The following is a 22,166-nucleotide window of genomic DNA, read 5'->3' on the forward strand; positions in this document are numbered from 1 at the left end:
GGAGAATCAGGGCTGCTCTGTATAATACAATTTCACAGAGCAAGTAAGTATTACATGTTTATTATTTTAATTTAAAAATAAAAACACGCTTATCACTTTAGGCTTTTTGCACTTAGACTTTTCATACTTAGCCCCAATGATCCTCCAAGGCTTCACCTATTTTCTATTCAGGATAAAGTGACAGCATCTCCACCCCATGACTGACTTATACTCACTTTCACCCCTCTTTTCAGTACAAGATGAAAATATCCTGTAATGAGACCTGGGCTTCCCTCAGCAGCAGACACAAAATCTGAAGAGTTTCAAGGGAAATAACCTCTTGCTCAGAGCTTCAGAACTTACAAAAGCCATATGGCTCTAGGGGTTATATAGTAAACAGAACTCCAGTATTGACATTTGTTCAAGACATTAATATCCTGTAAAGAGACCTGGGCCCCACAACAGATGAAAAATTCGACGCATTTCGAGGTAGATACCCTCTTCATCATAGCTTCAGCTTTGAGTCTGTTGCTGAGTGAGACTCTGGTTTCTTTATGGGAAATTGGCATATTGTACTTAAGTTGGTACTGGGGTACTATTTACTCTGTTTACTCTATAATACCTTCAACCATACCGCTTTTTTTCACTTCTTTTAACTAAACAATTTTAAAGTAAAGTAATGCACAAGGCCCTTTCGCTCTTTTTGCCAATGTTTCATTTAGAAGTAAATATTTCCCCAATCAGAGGAGGGCTATTTACCTAAACCATAACCTGCAACTGAAGTTGAGTTTTAGTTTTATAAGTTGTTTGGCTCAAGGCTGCTTTCTTTTTCCACACTACCTTAGTGCTGGAGTGTGTTGTTTTTTTTTTTTCTCTTTAATCATAGTATGAGGAGAGGTTAATACTTCTGAAAATGTTTTTATTGCTGTTAATGCTGATCTGTTACATTGACAGCTGCTATCCCCATTTCTTGTGTGGTGGGGTCACAATCAGTAATAAAGACCTGAAACAAATGGTACCTCTTCACTACTCCTAGACTTTAAGATGCAAATCAAACTTAGATTACGCAATATGCTTATTAAGAAAAAAAGAATAATAATTTTACAGGATCAGCTATCTTTGGCTGTCTGCTTTTGAGCAGTAGACCTAACAATATGAGTGAAATGCTCCACCAAAGAAAGGCATGCCCAACACCCTAATAACAGAAGGTCTATGACAACCAGGTCAATGACAAAACAATTAAGGATAGTGAAATAAAGTATACAGTGGATGCAATTATCTAATTTTGTAACTAATTAGGTAAGGCTAACCATACACAGCTAGATTTCTCTTGTACGGCCCCTATCCATGCTAAACAGCATAGATGGAGAAATCTCCAGTATTGGCAGTTGTATGGGTAACCAAACAATGTCTGCAGCTGATTGGATGTAGGCACTGTGCAACCAACAATTTCTCAGCTCCTTTGATTTTTTTACTTGAAGTTTGCCAAGCCAAGTGATCCTGGCAGGGCCACCCTCAGCTTGAATTTTATCCTTTTTGGCTGATATTAACCTCCTGGGCGGTAATCCCGAGCGTGACTCGGGGTTGATTTTTCATATCAGGATCGGTAACCCCGAGTCACGCTCGGGGTGGATAGGCAGAGAGCGCAGCGGTGTTCTCTTACCTTATCCTGGCGATCCAGCGATGATCTCTCATTGCTGAGATCGCCAGCAGAGAGTCCCGCCGCTCCTCCGTCCTCCGTCGGTCTGATCACTTCCTAGTTCCGTTCCCTGCAGCAGCAATGCTGCATGGGAACGGAACTAGGGAGGGAAATTCAAAAAAAAAAAAAAAAAACGTTGCACAAAACACAAAACACATTTTGTATTATATATATATGCATATATATATATATATATATATATATATATATATATATATATATATATATATATATATATATACATGCATATATATATATATATATATATATATATGCATATATATATATATATATATATATATATATATAAAATTATATTATTGATTCAATTATAATTCATGCGTTATATATTATATATATATATATATATATATATATATATATTGTGACAGGAAGTCAGCTAAATCTGGGAATGTAGTCACAGGAAGGAGATACATTTCCACCTGATTGAGAAGTCCATTAATTAATTTAGGGTGTTGGCTGCAGAGAGAGCCAGCAGGAAGTTGAAAACCATTCAGCTGTTCAGAATGAGGAGATCAAGGACTCTATAATTTGTCCAGAGAAAATCTATTGTTTGCTGCCTCCAGAAGCTGCATCCTGAAGCCATGTGGGCTGGGAGCAGGAGGACAGTCAGCGTGTGCCTCCCGACAGGATGTGTGGGCCTGGGAGAAGACCCCCCGGAGTGATGTGTGCCCGGGACGGTAACCAAGAGTGAAGACGTCTCAAAGGTGAGAAGACGAAGTGTTGTTGATGTGAAAGAAAACAAAGGGACATGTTCAATGGACAATGTTTGTGCTGTGTGAAAAGCAAACAAATGGACATTTGAGTGTCTGCTGTAGGATCAGCAGTGTCGGCCCAACAGTAGGTTGGGAAGACTTCTTAGGTAGGTTCCAGCGTGAGAAGGTAGCCGCCCACAGAGGCAAGGATTTATTTTGTTTTATTTTATTTTGATGTTCTTGCTGCATGCACTTGTTTGAAGAATAAACCTGTTGTTTGCAAGCACTTTTGGGCTATTTCTCTGTGAAAACGCACCCCCCAAGGAGTCATCTACGCCTACCACCGAGCTAATCCCTCACATATGGTGGAGGTATGCAGTGGGCAGAAGCAGCAAGATCCCTGCAATGGAGTGCATATGTTTGATGAACTTTGTCTGGTGCATGAGATTGCACAATCTATGTGTGCAGGAGAGAAGATCCTGACAGAAAAAAAAAAGTGTTTTAAAGAGACAGCGGTCTCAAAATTATTTGATGAACTTTGTTGTGTCTGGTGCAAGTGACTGCACAAACTGTGTGTGCAGGAAAAGAGATCTTGCAAGAGAGAGAGAAAAACTACATGTGTTAAAGAGACAGTGGTCTGAAAAATTTTTGCTGGACTGTGAAAAATTTGTTTGTGGAGTTATTGAAGATGGGGCGTTCAAAACGCCTGAAGAATGCAAAGATAGATGAAATGAGAGACCGGATTCTATGGATGGAGGGGATGTTACCGTCTGAACCAGCCCCATCCATGCCTGAACGGAATCGGCTAAAGAGAAAAGTTGTTGTCCCTAGCAACACTGGGGCAAATGAAACTGCTTTGGAGACGCAGGGTTCTCAGATGAAAAGTAAACCCAAAATGGGGGAGATGCTGAAACAGCGGAGCTTTGCAGCTCAACAAAAGGATCACCAAGAGAGCATGGCAGGCTGGAAACAGAGACGCCAGCAGCCAATGGAGGCCATCGGTTTGGAGGAAACCGAGTATGTGTGCAGGGCTGAGTTGGATGCCTTGCAACGGAAAATGGAAGAAAAGGAACAAGCCTTGGAATTGCTAAAAATGGAGCATAGAAACTTGCAGGAAATGAATGAACTACTCAAGTCTCATGTGTTACAGTGGGAAGAATCCACTGCTCTTCTTTTGGTCGAGTTGCAAAAATGTCAAGACACTATAAAGGAGAAAGATACCATCCTCATGGAAAAGGAAATTGAAATTCAGACTTTGCAGAAGCAAAGTATGTGTGAAATGTTGGAGTTGCGTAATCAGCTGGAAAAAAGTCTTCAGTGTTTGGAAGTTACAAAAATAGACCTGCAGGAGTCGCAGGAACAGAATGTCGCTCTGAAAACGACATTGTCTCTCAGCGACAACGAGAAAAGTGAAAGAGAGGCTAAATTACTGAGTACTGTGTATGAGCTCACCACTTTGAGCAATGTGGTAGATGAATTACGTGCAGACTGTGAAAGTTGGAAAGGTGAAGCCCAACGTGTCCAGCAGCAGTTAAAGGAGAAAGAAGCCTGTGTGGCAGAATTACATTCTCATTCCCAGAAACTAGCCAATGAGGTGAAGGCTCTTATGCAGGGAAAAGGAGATTGTGAACATAAGAGGGAAAAAGTAGAGGCACAGCTTCTGGAATCGCAAGTCAAGGTGTCAGAAGGTGACCGATTGTGTGCTAAGCTGTCAGAGAAGGCAAACCGATTGCAGGTTGAGTTGGACAGTGTCACAAATCGGCTTTCTCAAGCAGACAGAAAATCTAGAGAAATTGCGGAAGATTTTTCTATCTTGGAATCGCAGCTGCAAGACACGCAGGAACTCTTACAGGAAGAGAGGTGTCAAAGGCTGAGTTTTAGCACAAAGCTCAAACAAATGGAAGATGAGAAAAATGGCTTCCTGGAACAATTAAAAGAGGAGGCGGAAGCAAAGAAAAACCTATCAGAGCAAGTCGCAACATTGCAAGCTCAGATAGCGGATATGAAAAAACGCATGGAAGAAAGCGTTGGTTCATTACAATGTGTTGAAGATGTGCAAAGGAAGTTTGATCAGATGCTTGGTGAAGAGAAGACTGTGTCTGCAAAATATGCAGAAGAACGCGACCGTGCAAAAACGGAGGCGCGTGATAACGAGAGCAAAGCCCTGTTCTTGGCTCGCTCTTTGGAGGAAGTTCTAGAGTGTAAGGCTGAACTAGAAAGTGTTAACAAACAGCTGCGTACAGAAATGGAAGAATTGGTCAGCTCCAAGGATGATGTTGTGAAAAGCGTTCAGGAGCTAGAAAAGTCTAAACGAGCCTTAGAACAGCAACTAGAAGAGATGAAGATTCCGTTGCAGGAACTGGAAGAGGAATTCCAGGCAACAGAGGATCTGTCCCAAAGAGGGGATAGTGTGCCTGATGCAGTTTTTAAAAGGATCAGTGTTTTGGGGTCTGTCCTGAGTGAGCCTCAGAAATGTGACGACATGTGGCTTGAATCACCCCTTTGGAATAAACCGTTCCTTCAAAAACTTCAAGCATTGGAAAATGTATCATTAGAACTTCAGCAAATAAAGGAGTTGTGTAAGAAATGTGATGATTTCTCAGTTCAGGCTGAAAACCTAGTGGAGAAAACTAAAGCGGAGAAAACTAAAGCAAGTGATATAAATCTGGGAGGAAAAAGCAAACGCCACCTAGTGGAGAAAACTAAGGCTGTTGGTGAAAACGTGAAGCAAATGAATTTCAAGTGCCTTTCAGAGAATATTTCTAAAATGAAACTGGTAAAAGACGGGTGGCAGAAGTTTGATCGTGATCTTGAGATGCATTCCATGTGGAATTCAGATAGAGAAAAAGAACTAGGTGACCTTGAGCGGTCAAATAGTTCAGCAGAAAGTGCATTGAAGAAACCTGTAAAAGAATGTGTTGCAGTTCCATGCTTCTTCACTGATGCAGAGAGGAGGTCTATAATGGATACCACCCAGATCGCTGGGTTCAACTGTGTTGTTGCCTTTAACCCCGATGTTGGTGGAAGGAAAGTTGATGATGTTCTGGTTGGCTACTTCTGTGAAGAGTTTGGCAAGAAATATAAACTGAATATCAAATCAAATAGTAGGCCTTTACTGCGACTCGCTCAGGAGGGCGAAAAGTTTAAGAAGTTGATGAGTGCAAATGCTTCAGATCTGCCTATGAATATGAAATGTTTGAATGATATTGATATCTCTGGGAAAAGGAACAGGGGTCACTTTGAAGAAATGTGTGACAGCCTGTTGTCTCAATTGGAAAATCCTCTGCACAGCATCTTAGAGCAAGCAAAGCTCAAGAAGGAAGATCATTCCCTTTTACAACAAAAAGTCAATGATTGTGTACAGATGTATGGAGAGGCAACTCAAGTCACAGAGGGATGTCAAGAGTCCCTACTTGGAACAAAGCTTAGTGAAGCAAAGGTTCTCAAAGTTTTGTGGAAAACATTTATGGATTGCAGAGAGAGGCGTCTTAAGAATGTTGAAGACATTAAGACTAGCCCAATTGAGTTGCCTATGGATCACGGTCCTCCATGGTGGATTGGACAGACGGTTATGAGGGACAAGCTGTCTGACATTTATGAGAAAGCTGTCAATGAAGATGACAGAAACGAGAAGGAGCAAAATGATGCCAAAAATGCAGTTGAAGAATGTGTATATGAGATGAGAGACAAACTGTGTGGCATTTATGAGAAATCCGTCAATGAAGATGACAAAACAGTTTCATCCGGAAGCTTGAGGATAATAGGAGGCTTATCAGTGAGTCAGCAGTGCCTGACACATGCGTGCCTGGAAATATGTGTCCCAACCCTAGGGTTGAAACAAGAGGGGGGGGTATGTGACAGGAAGTCAGCTAAATCTGGGAATGTAGTCACAGGAAGGAGATACATTTCCACCTGATTGAGAAGTCCATTAATTAATTTAGGGTGTTGGCTGCAGAGAGAGCCAGCAGGAAGTTGAAAACCATTCAGCTGTTCAGAATGAGGAGATCAAGGACTCTATAATTTGTCCAGAGAAAATCTATTGTTTGCTGCCTCCAGAAGCTGCATCCTGAAGCCATGTGGGCTGGGAGCAGGAGGACAGTCAGCGTGTGCCTCCCGACAGGATGTGTGGGCCTGGGAGAAGACCCCCCGGAGTGATGTGTGCCCGGGACGGTAACCAAGAGTGAAGACGTCTCAAAGGTGAGAAGACGAAGTGTTGTTGATGTGAAAGAAAACAAAGGGACATGTTCAATGGACAATGTTTGTGCTGTGTGAAAAGCAAACAAATGGACATTTGAGTGTCTGCTGTAGGATCAGCAGTGTCGGCCCAACAGTAGGTTGGGAAGACTTCTTAGGTAGGTTCCAGCGTGAGAAGGTAGCCGCCCACAGAGGCAAGGATTTATTTTGTTTTATTTTATTTTGATGTTCTTGCTGCATGCACTTGTTTGAAGAATAAACCTGTTGTTTGCAAGCACTTTTGGGCTATTTCTCTGTGAAAACGCACCCCCCAAGGAGTCATCTACGCCTACCACCGAGCTAATCCCTCACAATATATATATATATATATATATATATATATATATATATATATATATATATATATGTGTGTGTGTGTGTGTATATATATATATATATATATGTATATATATATATATATATATATATATATATATATATACACACACACACATATATCTATATATAATATATAATGCATGAATTATAATCTAATCAATAATATAATTTTATTATATATATTATATATTAAATAATAAAATAATATTATTGATTCGATTATAATTCATGCGTTTGTGTTTCAAATTTATCACATCTGGGATGTCTACTAGAGTCTTGTTTTGGTCAGGTTTAAGTCAGTAATTACTAAGAATTATAGGCCTATAATACATAACGCCAAATTTCCATGAAAAGAATTGTACCGCTTTTGGTATGTAATTCCAGACATAATCATACCGCCAGGGAGGTTAAAGCCATGTATAGCCAGCATAACTATTCACAAAATAATATCAACCACATTAAGGATATAGTCAATGTCCGAATTTGTTAGGCAAAAAACAGAACCAATTTTAAAATCAAGTATACAGCTTTTTTTTTTTTGCCATATAGCAGCAAGGTGGTAATATTTATTATTAATTTCAATTCTACACTTTTGACTTTCAGAAAGATAGGTTGCTCTTGAGTAAATTGCCTGTTTCGACAGGAAGTGTGAAAAGCTTTAACTAAACGAGAGATATGCAGGTGGAAAGGTCTTGTGAATGTGTCATACTCAATGTGTGACTTCAAGCTATTTTCCTGCAAAGCGCCAGTCACAATATTTCCCTACAAACCAATTATGATTTACCATTAGAGTAGGCTAAATGTTGTAAGAAACATAAATATCCAAGTGTTGTTTGTAAAGAGATCATCAGTTGTGGCACATATTAACAAAGTATAAAATATATAAACACTAGAAAAGGTTAAAGATGATTAACCATAGCAATATCATCAGGCCAAGGGACAAGGGACAAACTCTGCTGAGGATAGTCGCTTTGTTCTCTTTTTCTCCATTTTGTAAACATCAAAGTGTTTGGTATTTAATCCTGAAAAAAAGAAGGTTTCTTCTGCATTCTAGTATAGGAGAGGAACTGAATGAGTTTTCACTCTATTTACTTATTTACCCTTGTTTAATAATTGTGACTTAAGTACTGATCGAAGTATAATCCATGGACTCAGCTATTATACTTTTGTGGTAACATTTGAATGGATATGTAATTTTTGCATTATGCACAATTATCAACCATGCTGAATCAGATATAAGGAATTTAAGATGGAATAAAAAATGTTTGGTTTCACCTTACAGCACCTACTGTAACCTGACATTTTCTTTCTCTCTAAATTGCCTTATAATTATCAAAGTCTTGACTAGTTAGAGTAACACTGCATTTTTTTATATCCCACCTATGGAATGCTCTTGCATTTGTTTTGCGAAATTAAGAAACCTTCAAAGGGACTCTCTCGCTAAGATAAAACGTTTTTAAAAATGTGACTACCATAAAGAAAGTGAAAACAAAAAACTGACCAGCGCTATGGTGTGTGTAATACAAAATAATATATATTTAGGTGTAAGCTGCCACAAACCCACCCCTGTAAAAACAGGGGTACAAATGTTAAAGAAGGGAGAAGTTTGTATAAGGCGCTACCTGTTGATCAAACTATAAATCGTTTCCCCCATAAAAATCAAACATATAATAAATAAACAATCTGTCGGTGATGAATAAAGTGCTTGTGCCAAAAATAGCTGTTGGGTGGGCTAAGAAGCAAACCCCTAAGAACAAAGTGCTCAGTGCCAAACAGTATAATAAAATGCTCAGTAAATAAACAAAAGTGCACACAGTGTCATAGATTTTATTATCTGGTCGCAGTGTTAAGTGCCAGTGAAAAACGTATTGTTGAACGGATATTATAAGTAGGTGGCTAAGTGCTTTTGTATGACTTATGCAAATAGATAAATAAATAAATGGATCAATCCACCCTATGTGGTAAAACAATAGTAGTGTCAATGACAAATGGTTAAAAAGTGAGTATTGGTGAGTCTAGTGCCTATACCAGTGATGCCCACTAGGTATCGCACTCACCCTTTTATATCTCTCATAGGCAGAGTAAATGGATGTTGGTGTATTCCACCACAGAGAGAAAGAGAGATGACTGGTCCGGGGTTCCTTTTATAGCTGTTAGGAGCCATGCTGGGAATGCCTCCACAGAGATGTTCAAAGATCTATGATGCTCAAACAGATAAAAGATCCTAAAAAAAAAAAAAAAAAAAAAAGATCCCAGTGGCATAGTTTACAGTAATCAATGAAAGGCAAGCAAGTATCACTCACAGTTCAGACTGATCACATTCAGTTCCAGACGCCAGGATGCTTCCGCGTTCCACGGCTCCACTCTTCAAAACCGGAAGTATGACGGTTACATACATACATATGACGTACGAGAACTCCGCCCTATGCGTTTCGTCATTCTGATTACTGTATACTACGCCAATGGGGTCTTTTATCTGTTTGAGCATCAATGATCTTTGAACATCTCTGTGGAGGCATTCCCAGCACGGCTCCTAACAGCTATAAAAGGAACCCCAAACCAGTCATCTCTCTCTCTCTCTCTCTCTCTGTGGTGGAATACAGCAACATCCATTTACTCTGCCTATGAGAGATATAAAAGGGTGAGTGCGATACCTAGTGGGCATCACTGGTATAGGCACTAGACTCACCAATACTCACTTTTTAACCATTTTTCACTGATACTACTATTGTTTTACCACATAGAGTGGATTGATCCATTTATTTATTTATCTGTTTGGATAAGTCATACACAAGCGCTTAGCCACTTACTTATAATATCCGTTCAACAATACGTTTTTCACTGGCACTTAACACTGCAACCAGATAATAAAATCTATGACACTGTTTGCACTTTTGTTTATTTACTGAGCATTTTATTATACTGTTTGGCACTGAGCACTTTGTTCTTAGGGGGTTGCTTCTTAGCCCACCCAACAGCTCTTTTTGGCACAAGCACTTTATTCATCACCGACAGATTGTTTATTTATTATATGTTTGATTTTTATGGGGGGAAACGATTTATAGTTTGATCAACAGGTAGCACCTTATACAAACTTCTCCCTTCTTTTTTACCATAAAGAAAGTGTTTTGCAACCATCTGTGCTGCCATTGCCTCTATTGTGCTTAAGCTACCGCCAGAAGAACAATATGAACTGACATTTTATAAGGGTGTTGTATTAGCACTCCCTTGCAAACACTCTGGTTCCTCCATCCAGCCATGTTACTAATATGTCTGTTAGTGACATAGGTGCTGGTGGAAGGAACCACAGAGGCATGTGTAGTAAGCACCTTCCTCGCAGGGACCATGTTTCTTAAATGTTTTATTTTATGACAGAGCCCCTTTAAGAGTTTATGATGTTCTGTGTAACAAGTTCATATTATTATATTGCATTCTGGAGATATGTTTTTGACCCTTTCATAATTCATTCTGCAAAAAGAATGTTAACATCTATAGATTATGCATTAAGACATGCTTGTTAAAGCATTATCTAAATAAATAAATAATGTGCATCTGTTCAATAATATACAGAAATGCTCCTGATTATTATTACTGAATTAAATGTTATATTTTTCTTTTAGGATAAAAATGAATTAAATGAATGCTTTGAACAAGTCCTGATGATATATTTGTTTTTATTTCTAGTTTGTGGCCCAGCCAAACTGTCAGCAGTTGCTGGCTACACTGTGGTACGATGGATTCCCAGGTTGGCGCCGGAAGCACTGGGCAGTGAAGCTGTTGACTTGCATCACAATTGGACTGCTTTTTCCTGTGCTGTCTTTGGCATACCTGATAGCACCCAAGAGCAGGCTGGGACTGTTCATTAAAAAGCCATTCATCAAATTTATCTGCCACACAGCCTCATATCTCACGTTCCTCTTCTTTTTGCTTTTGGCATCCCAACACATAGTTCGGACTGACTTACACATGCAAGGGCCTCCACCCACGGTAGTGGAGTGGATGATATTACCATGGGTTCTAGGTAAGTGACAATTTTAAGTGTTTTATAAATGTATGATAAAGTAATGACTACCACTGTGGTAGAAAATGGCATGCCTTACAAATAAACTTGTAATATTTTATAATGGACTACTGGGTATACATTTCCACTGTCTTTGGCTTTGCTTTGACATTTTCATAACATTTGCATACAATTAAATTAAGTGCACATTTGTAAGCTATACTGAAGAATAAAGTTAATTTGCTTCATTGGTGTACTTACAAGCATCAGCCTGTCAAATCTGCCACTGCAACCCTATTGAAGACCAAATTGCCAGGTATGGTGCACACCTGTTCCCCCCTCGCATAATACAGCGTTGAGTGCCCGAGTAACCTATAACTAGGTTGGGGCATTGTCAAGTGCAAATATCACCAACTGTCTCACTGTCTGCATTTCATAGTGTTTGCAGAACACTAAAGCAGCAGATTGGGAAGAAAGGTCAGTACTAACAAGTCATTTGCCGCCTCCTTGGGGTGCTAACTATATAGTTGATGTGGAATTTTGTTACTATAGTGATACTTCAAGTTTGCTTCACCAAACCTTTAAAAGTTAAATATCTGAGAACACGTGACCAAACAAATTAACTGTGGAGACACTGGCTTTCTCTTCAATATAACCTATTCTTTATTGCTTTTGCATCCAGTGAAGTTAAAGAAAAAAAAACCAAAGCCATTTTAATTCTGTGTGTTATCGCTCTTATGTGTACACTTTGATTTTCTCCATAAGAGGGCTGCTCCTCCCTCTGGGAGGACAATCTTCTCAAAATGGGTAGATAATATTAACCACTTGCCTACTGGGCACTTTTACCCCCTTCCTGCCCAGGCCAATTTTCACCTTTCAGTACTGTTGCACTTTTAATGACAATGGTGCGCTCATGCAAGACTGTACCATATAAAGTTTTTATCATTTTTTTTTAATTGATAAAGCTTTCTTTTGTTGGTATTTAATCACCACTGGATTTTTATATTTTGCTAAAAAAAAACAAAAAAAACGTTTTTTTTCTGTTAACAAATTTAGCAAATAAGTAATTTTTTCTCCATCACTGACATGCTATCACGTACCTGGAGATGAGCCTGATACTGTGAGTAAGGCCTCTCTTGCGCCTCCGACTCGGGACCCCTGATAGTGCAGACAGGGGGCACCGGAGTATAGAGTAGCATGAGCGACTGGAGGTTTGCTTGAAGCGGACGATGGCCACTGGTGAGGGTCACCAGGGAAGTCCGGTGAGCAGGGTGATGAGCAGGCAGCAGGTGCTGGAAGCAGGAGTTCCTGGGTAACAGGAGGAGCCTGATGAGCCTCCTGGGCAGGATGGACGGATCTGGGAATGACAGAAGCGTGGTAAGACAAGCCGGGTCAGGAGCCAATTGGTAACGTAGAAGCCAGTAGGAGCAGACAGGAAGAGAGGTCACAGGACAAGCCCAGGTCGGTGCAGGCAGAGAGTAGAGAATCGTCAGGACAAGCCGAGTCTGGAACTAGGAACAAGATGCAGGTAAACAGGTAACAGGTATCCAAGGCTGAAGACAAAGCAGCACTAGAGCAGTGTAAGGGCTGGGTTTAAATAGTCCCTTTGGCGCCAATGTCTAACGCACGTTCGCGTACTTGCGAACATGCGTGCACGGTTGCGCGAGTTCGCGCATGCGCATTGGCCATTGTCAGGTTTCTGACGGGAACACGTCTTTGCACAGCAAACGTTCTCTTACACATGCACTGATGAGGCTGCACTGATGGTACTGTTGGCCAGTGATGAGGTGGCACTGATGGGCACTGATAAGTGGAACTGATGAGCACTGATGAAGCAGCACTAATGAGGCTGCACTGATGGCACAGATTTGATGCACTGACATGCTGCACTGATGGTCACTAATATGCTGCACTGATGGGGCTGTACTGATAACCAGTGCCTGATTATTAGTGTAAATGTCCCCTTTTAAAGGAAAGCTGTGCTGAGGAAAGGAAATGCCGATAACCGGCATTTGTTTACATGGGATCAGCTGCTATTGAACACAGCTGATTAAATGTTAAAGACCCAATGTCACTGGCTCTTTACCCTGATTGGGGATGTGCTTTGTCCCGAGGGACGTGCAGCATGACCACGAGGACATCATATGATGTCCACCCGGAAGGAGAAGCATTTCACACATCCGTCAATCTGATATAGGCTGGCTGGAAACTGGTTAAAATCCAGAAGAAGAACAATCAATTCCCTATTCAGTTTAAAGATTTTTTGGGGACAATCAGTTGAGTTCTTGTACTAGTGGGACAAGAGATCTGCAGCCAGATTGGAGGCCCTACACTGTCAGCGCTGGAATGCGGGTAGCCGGACAAGGGCCTTATCATACGCAGCACTTCTGGAAGACCTAGCTACTGTGTTCTACCAGATTACTTCTGTGGGATAGGGTATAGATATGCCCAATGTAATTCCTGGTTTAGCCATTAGATGTCCCTGTCCCTTAGTTGAGAGTGAAGAGAGGTTTAGGTTAAAGCAGAACTAAACCCTCCTATCCTTTTTCAGCCAAGGATGCTGCCATCTCAACTCCTGTTTGATCTACAACTGTCATAGTGCTGCACATGTGATCAGTTAGGAGGACTCCAGCCATTTGATAATGTGACAGAAGCACAAACAAATGTGACAATCATCATTCCCGGATGCCAAGAATTAAACTGTTTTTTGAAACCCTTAAATTGATAGGTTTAGTTCCACTTTAAGGTTAAGGCTAAGGTTACAAACCTTCCCCACTCTAAATCTAATATGTAAAGTATATCTAAAACTCAAACAGTTTTCATTTAGGATTGAGAAGAGGGGGCTATAACTTTTTTTTTTTTTTTCTTTTTTTTGCATTTTCGTCTTTTAAAGAGATTCTCTTTCACTTCCTATATTGTAGGCCCAACAGGTGAGAGAATATCTTCCTAGTTTAAAGAAATCTGCTATCAGAAATTTGTCACAGGAACAAATGTCCTTATTGAATGTTTTCTACTCTATTTCTCTTCTGGGGATAATTTCCGATTTTACGATTTTACCCTTGCTTTGCTTCCCATTGACAATGGTGATCAGGACACTTGGAGAGAGTAAGGCCTCTTTCACACCATGTGCAGAAATATCAGTTTTAATGCATGCATTCTACAAGGGCACAAAAAAAACAATTGTTCTCTATGTGACCTGTTCATACCACAACACTGGTACCACATGCAGATTTTTTCTGTGCAGGAATCTGCAATGTGTATGCAGTTTTTTGCGCAGGAAAAAAACTGATGTGCCCTTAACACTGTGGTTGAGCATGGAAACTGTCAAATTGCTGTGGCAGGGCAAGCCCATGCCACTAATAAATATGGCCGTCTGGGCTAGGTTTTGCAGGAAACAGGCACGCTAATGATGCAGGAGTGTGCTGCATTCATGTTAGAGCCAGAGTTAGAGGTCAGTGGCCAGTGTGGTCAGTGTGTGAAAGGAGCTATGAGGTGCAAGTTGCACCATGCTGTCCAGGTCAGGACAGACAAAGGCCCGAGCTTGTGAGGATGTACCACCTGGAAGCTTCAGGAGAAACAGTCAAGCTGTCAAAGGTACATTGTTTTGTGCACGAGAACTGGGACTGTGTGTTGGCAGTCTGGATGACCAAGGCAGGAGGCCTGAGCAGTGAAGCTTCAAAGAGAGCCACGAGGCTATATTTTGTTGCATTGATGGTAAGAACCCCCTCCATGGGAAACTATTTAAGTGTGGACTTTTTGCCTTGTTAAAAATATAAGTGGGCAGAAAAAAACCTTGAAAATGTACTTCTGGAGTGAAATAAACCTACTGTTTGCCACTACCAATGAGTTATAAATTCCCCAACTTGTCACTGTGCATAAAAACTCACTGAAACGTGCAAAAAAAACTGTTGTAAACTGATGTTAAACTGATGTAGTCTCTGCAAGTGAAATATGCGCAGGTTTACCATCAGTTTTCATGCAGGTATGGTGTGAACGAACCAAATCTCCCTATTGGAAACACAGACACCAATAAAAAAAACTGACAGTGGTTCTAACCCCTCCTATTCAAATCTTAAAAAGAGTTTTTGCCTTTAGTTATACTTTAACTGGATGACTTGAGAGAATGTGTATGGCAAAAGTGCTGGCTAAGTCAGCTAAATCCAGCAACATTGTAACACTTCTTTCAATGACTAAAAACGGACTGTGCATATTAAAGACACTGAGTACATCATTTGCAATTACAGATCCAAGTGTTGTGTTTCTGCTTGAGTAGATTTTTTAAATTTGTTGTAAAATGTGACATGATGTATAATTCGGTTGCATACTGCATGCTAAATCATGATAAATTGTGTTTTTTCTAACAGTGCTGTTTCATTATGTTAATGTACTGTATATCTTGTGCATATAAAACTGCTTACCCTTGCAGTTAAAAACAAAATCAAGAAATGTGGAAAGGTTTCATTATTGTCTACCACAGGTTTGCAATCTGTTGGGTAGTGGTGCTGCCAGAGAAATGGTATTGATATAATACGTTTCTATTGTGAAACCAATATCAATGATCCAAGAAAAATGGCAAACTGTTACAACACAGAAGATTCTAACAGCGATTTTAAGATGTTTTGGAACTCCATGTCCCATGAACTCCATGTTTCTAATTGCTATATGAAAAGGACGAATTACAAATCATTTTTAAAATGTAGTTTTAAGAGATTTAATCTCTTAACAGTTTTATTTTTTAAGAGCAAAATATTGTAACCAAAGGTTAAACTACAGGCATTGCAAATGGTGGGGGCAATCCATGTCTTGTAAAATTACTGGCTTAGAGGTAGAGAAGTGTAGACTTTTCTGAGCATAGATTTCACATTTATCCACCTGCCAAAAATAGCTTAGTTCCAGCTGTGAAGGAGAAGCTTCTTTCCTATGGTACACTGCATAGATTAAACACAGCAGCAACTCATGAGAAGGAAGCAAAGTCTTCCAGTAGCACTGCCAGCACCTGTAGCCTGATACAGATAGCCTGACAATAAGTGTTACATTTTAGTAACCAGTAGTGTTATGTTAAGTCATTGTAAATACAGATGCATTATATGCTGCTCCCTTTTTATCACCAGTGTTAAGGGGTTTAAATAAAGTACATTATATGTTACCTACAATTGATGGGGCCCTATCAAAATCTTGCTGTTGGGCCCTTTGATCTCTAGCTATGCTCCTAATAACAACGGTCACAGGCCACAGCAAATGTAAAATTACAGGAATGTGTGTTTGGAGAGACTGAAGAACATTCAAAAACTAAATGTTCTAATTTGGGGGGGGAAAGACATACTTCCCAGATGGCCATAATAGTCATTTACTCAATACTTTTATTTTTAGTTTAACACAAGTAGTGTGCAGTTGTATTGAAAAGGAATTCCCTGCACCCTATTGCACTCAAATGCAGTTACAATTCTAAGGGTCAGAACTAGTAATTCTAAAGGTGAAAACTTTAATGTGAGAAATACATATAGTACATACATACAGTCCAATCACTTTACATGTTGGTAACTTTGTTGTCTTTGGAGTCAATACTTTGAGACACTAACCAGACCTAAGGCAGACCTTCTAAACAGTTTTTAAAGCCAGTGACTTTAAAAATACTGAAATCACTGGTTAGGTATGACAGCCAGGGTGCTGGTATTTTCAAAAGGAGATGGCATTGATGCATGCTCTATATGCAACTGAGAAAACACTGGCATTGTCAAGGTTCCCTTTGGGACAGAGGTTTTGGTATCATCGAATCAAGAACTCATATTCCCTATGAATGTCAACTCTAGACTTCAGTCTCTTTGTGAAACCCTTGCCCTCAGGAGTGGCTCTATTTTGTCAGAAGGACCCTCACAGTGGACTGGCAAGGTATGGTACTAGTTAGAAACCATGACACCAAGATTCCTCCACTCCACCTGCTCCCTGGGGCAGTAGTGGCTGAACTGACCACATTCATAAATTTGAGTTCTCTCAAGATGGGGTACATAGAGCTCTGAGAGTTTAATTCTTGTTGCTACCTGCTAAGAGTGAATATGACTTGGTTGACTGAAACAAACCAAGATTGGGCATTAGAGCAAATACTGACACTCCAACAACTGACAACAGAGAAACTGAAACTTACTCAGTTAGTAGTTAGAAGAAAACAATCGGGTAAGTGGTCAGAGATTTTCTCACAGGGGGGACCATGAACGGGACTGTAGTAATGTGCTTAGGTGTGAGATACCACTCGTCTGAATGAGATATCAAAGCATACCTGCATACCTTTAGCAAGAAGCAGGTATTGGCAGATCCCTGTTGCCAACATGGACCACTTTCATTACTCCCATCTGATTGTGCCAGTTCAAAAGGATTCTCAGGGCTGAACAACACACCCTCCAAATTCAAGAGGACAATGTAGCACTGCCTTGTGGACATTAACCTAGATAGTAGATTGATCTACAGTATATAGAAAATTAAGTAATGTTTTCTGGCACATTCTAGCACCATTCTGCCGGTCTTAATGGTCTCTGTGAGGGACACTGTGATGGTCAGCCTGACATTCTGTTGTTATAGGGTCTAACAGAAACTATACACCGATCAGCCATAACATTATGACTAAATGAACACAACAAAAAAGACCACATTTGAGCTCTAGATGAACCCAATAAATGATGGGTGATGGCAGCAACAGTTATTGTAAATGATGCAACACCCTATATGTGAATGAGATATAAAGTTTATTAAAAGTCAATTCCAAAATGATAATAATGGAGACAGTAGCAAACCTGGTGTAGAGTTACAGGTGGCTATGTTGTACCTCAGGCGGTGAAGATGGCGATAAAGAGGTGTCCCAATGCATCCCAAGGAGGGCAGCCCGGTCCCTGAAGTGCCACTGGAAAGGCAGGGAAGGAGTAGAATGATGATGGTGTCCATGACAAGCTGAAGGGGCTCTTCCTGCCGGGCGCACAACAGAAGGAAAGCCAGTCGTGACAATAATCTGAAGAAGAGCCCCGTTCTAAACGGTTTTAAGGACAACAGACGGAAGTTGCAAACTTCTTCTGCTTCCCCTCCTGTCCATTTGCGCTCCACCGGTACTCCAGGCAGCACTGAGGTCATATCGGGCTCTCTTTCCGCTGTGCGCCTGGCAGGAAGGGGCCCTCTGGCTTGTCAAGGCTGGCCACAGGTGTACCATCATTGTTTTACTTCTTCCCTGCCTTTCCAGTGGTACTTCAGGAACCGGGTTGCCCTCCTCCGGGACACATTGGCATTCATCACCATCTTCACCGCCTGAGGTACAACATGGCCACCCGTACCTCTATACCATCTTGTTTGGTCCTATATCCTTACCAGTGAACCTTCTGACAACCATACTGTGAGTTATTTCTGCCCCTGTTTGTTGCACATCATAGCATTGGGGTTTTTGCACAAGATTTGCTACTGTCTCCATTATTATCATTTTGGAATTGAATTTTATTAAACTGTATACCTCATTCACATACAGGGTGTTGCATTGTTTACAATAACTGTTGCTGCCATCACCCATCATCTATTGGGTTTATCTAGCGCTCAAATGTGGCTTTTTTTGTTGTGTTTTGTTTGTGTGTGTGTTGTGTGTTGTGTGTTCATTTGCCCGTTAAGCACCCATCCTGGTGCAATACTTCCACATAGCTGCTTTATGACCCTTATGTGCGAATTGTATCCCTACATAGAGGGGGTGCAGGTCCAAGTAACTTAGTGCAGCACTACAACTGTGTTTCAATAACATTATGACTACCCACCTAATATTGAGTGAAGCATGGACACCAAGGTAACATCCACATAAATGGCAGGACCCAAGGTTTCCCAGAAGAACATTGCCCAAAACATCACACTGCCTCTGCCAACCTGGATTACCTGTTCCCTGCACTGTCTGTTCACATTTTGATTTGAAGAATAAAGTATTCCAATTGTTTTCATCTACCTGGGTGCGGTTCCACTACTTCTTTTGCATTTATCCGGATGGCGGGTCTTACCAGCACCAGGTTGGACTGATACACCTGAGCGGCTCCATTTCTCTCATTACATTCATCAGACTAAGCCACCTTCTTCCATTGCTCAGTGGACCAGTTGTTATGTACATGTGACCATTGTAGAAGCTTTGGGCTGTGGATATGGGTCACCATGGGCTTCCCAGCCCCATACAAAACAAACTGTGATGCCCATTTTCTTCTACTTTCACTACATCAATTTCATGGACAACATGTTCACTTGCTGCCCAATATATCCCACCAATTTTCAGATGCCATTGTAGTGAGATATTCCCTTTACCTGTCCAGTAGTTATAATGGTATGACTGATCAGTGTACTATGCAGCCAAATGTTATACCGATTGAGTCGCAGAGACAATGCTGTAAAGAGTCCTTTGCAGCTTTCTCTGCACTATACTGTATGCATTTTTTTCCATACGAATCCTGTTTTGCATTATTTCTTCTACCTTTGCACCTATTTAGTAAGCTGAAAATTAAATTTACTCCCAGTCTGATCATTCGACAGATTACCTATTCCGTGAAAAAGTTCCATACCTAACAATTTAGTTTGATCTTTTATTGAAAAAGTGTTAATAAAATACCTACAACACAATAGCCCCTAGCCCTTCCTACAGCATGCCTGAATCAGTTCCTAGGCACATAGGCTTTCTAATGAACAAATGTCTTTCAGAGCTTACAGCAGTTTCAATCCCCATGCAGTTTGATTTCCATGTATGACCATTAATGTTAGCCAGAAATAGAACTTCATATCTGTTCATAGCAGGGTTGCTCTTCTGTCGTTGCATATTTGTCTCTCATGATTGATGTACATATGTTTATTTTATTAGTATATGCTCCTCCAAGCTAGCATTTATGTTTATTTGATTTTCAATGTCAAATAGTTATATTAATGTTGAAATATTTGCTGGGGCATACATAGCTGTCACTGATCTTTGCGCACAGCAATGACCTGGTTTCCATGCTGTCGTTTTCACTGTCAGCAGTAATGTGATTAGAAAACGTATATGCAGCATCACTGTGTTAAAAGAATATAATTCATTTTATTATCATTTCATTCTGGTAAATATTGTTTTTACAGCAAACCTGAAGTCCATGCTGACAAGGCAACATACAGTTAGGTCCATATATATGTAGCACTGCAGCCTTGAGGACTGCTGGATAATACACTGTTGGGTCCCCCGGGTTACCGTTAGCAAAACTGGCATTCACAGAATAACTCTTTACTTCTTGGCTCAGTCAATGATCAGTCCGAGGGGTATGTAGTTGTTTTTGGTGTTTTATTTTAAGTAGGGATGGGAGAAGGGAATAGTGGAATACTCCAAAATAACTATTCACAAGTTGCAAGGACTCCTATCTGATGATGCAGCCAGGCTGCTGATCCACCTTGCCACTTAGGCAGATTGTTAGGATTGAGTTCACCTGCTGGTGGCACTGTGTTGCCCTGGGCTGTATGCTGCAGTTTCAATGTCTACCAGCAGGTGTCTCCCAGAAAACAGCAGGCTTCTATGATCACTTACAACTGTGTTCAGCTGCCAGGTGGCTATTTAAGGCGGCTCCTCCCTTTCCCAGGCGCGTCACTATTTTGATTGCCTCCTTGCTGCCTGAACCAAGTGTCTGTGATGCTGATCCATACCCTGATCTATCCTGTACCCCTTGCCTTGCTCCTGCTCTCTGCTTTGTATCCAGTCATCCAGTCTAGTTTGCCCTCTTCCTTGCTTCCCTGTTACCCTTGTCTCTTATATTGTATATATTTGTAGATAGTTGGTTCTTTAGTTATTGCGTCTTTGGGGTTGGGTTTTGTTTACTGGCATTTGCTTTGTTCACTGTTGCTGTGTATGTTTGTTTTGTGGTTCACTATAATAAATTTTACTATAAGGCTATCTATATTGTTTTGGTGTGTAGCTACATGTGTCTGGTCTCCCTAGCTGCTGCTGAACCCTGACACAGATATGGGTTTAAGTCCCTTGCCAGAAGACTTGGTGAACTACATTTCTCTTCTGGACACTCTCCTTAGTATCCCCTTTCTGGACTGCTGACACCCGTCCGCTGACTATCCTACTTTCGGGGTGGCCCCCCTCGGGTCAGGCCCCTTGACACGATTCCCTGTACTCACGATACTGTTTTTCTAGGGTATCCAGTGCCTCCCCACTCAGTCAGCTCCTGGACCACTGGGTTCAGCTCCGTTCCTCTGGCCCTCAGGACGACCTCTTTAGGCCAAGTGCCACTGCTACAGAGGAGGGGTCAGCCGCCATCCTCCCTCCGGGTCTCTGCTCTTCAGCCAGAGACCCTGCAGCACATGTGCTCCTGGCTTTTATACAGTATTCCCATAATGCACCGAGACAGCTGGTGCCGTTCAATTACAGTGCCTTGCGAAAGTATTCGGCCCCCTTGAACTTTGCGACCTTTTGCCACATCTCAGGCTTCAAACATAAAGATATAAAACTGTAATTTTTTGTGAAGAATCAACAAGTAGGACACAATCATAAAGTGGAACGAAATTTATTGGATATTTCAAACTTTGTTAACAAATAAAAAACTAAAAATTGGGCGTGCAAAATTATTCAGTCCCTTTACTTTCAGTGCACCAAACTCTCTCCAGAAGTTCAGTGAGGATCTCTGAATTATCCAATGTAGACCTAAATGACTAATGATTATAAATAGAATCCACCTGTGTGTAATCAAGTCTCCGTATAAATGCACCTGCACTGTGATAGTCTCAGAGGTCCGTTTAAAGTGCAAAGAGCATCATGAAGAACAAGGAACACACCAGGCAGGTCCGAGATACTGTTGTGGAGAAGTTTAAAGCTGGATTTGGATACAAAAAGATTTCCCAAGCTTTAAACATCCCAAGGAGCACTGTGCAAGCAATAATATTGAAATGGAAGGAGCATCAGACGACTGCAAATCTACGAAGACCTGGCCGTCCCTCTAAACTTTCAGCTCATACAAGGAGAAGACTGATCAGAGATGCAGCCAAGAGGCCCATGATCACTCTGGATGAACTGCAGAGATCTACAGCTGAGGTGGGAGACTCTGTCCATAGGACAACAATCAGTCATATACTGCACAAATCTGGCCTTTATGGAAGAGTGGCAAGAAGAAAGCCATTTCTTAAAGATATCCATAAAAAGTGTCATTTAAAGTTTGCCACAAGCCACCTGGGAGACACACCA

At 40.8% G+C, this 22,166-nt stretch overlaps 1 protein-coding gene across 1 annotated transcript in view; it reads left to right on the forward strand.

The window, feature by feature from the left end:
- The window catches only part of TRPC5 (transient receptor potential cation channel subfamily C member 5), a 516,224-nt gene that overhangs the window by 340,922 nt on the left and 153,136 nt on the right, over positions 1–22,166 (forward strand). The window contains exon 4 of the mRNA XM_082263564.1: positions 10,651–10,987. Within this exon, the coding sequence (XP_082119690.1) occupies positions 10,651–10,987 (337 nt within the window). The remainder of the gene's footprint in view (positions 1–10,650; positions 10,988–22,166) is intronic.

This window comes from Pelophylax lessonae (assembly GCF_965119305.1).
Source record: "Pelophylax lessonae genome assembly, chromosome: 7".
Lineage (NCBI taxonomy): Eukaryota > Metazoa > Chordata > Amphibia > Anura > Ranidae > Pelophylax > Pelophylax lessonae.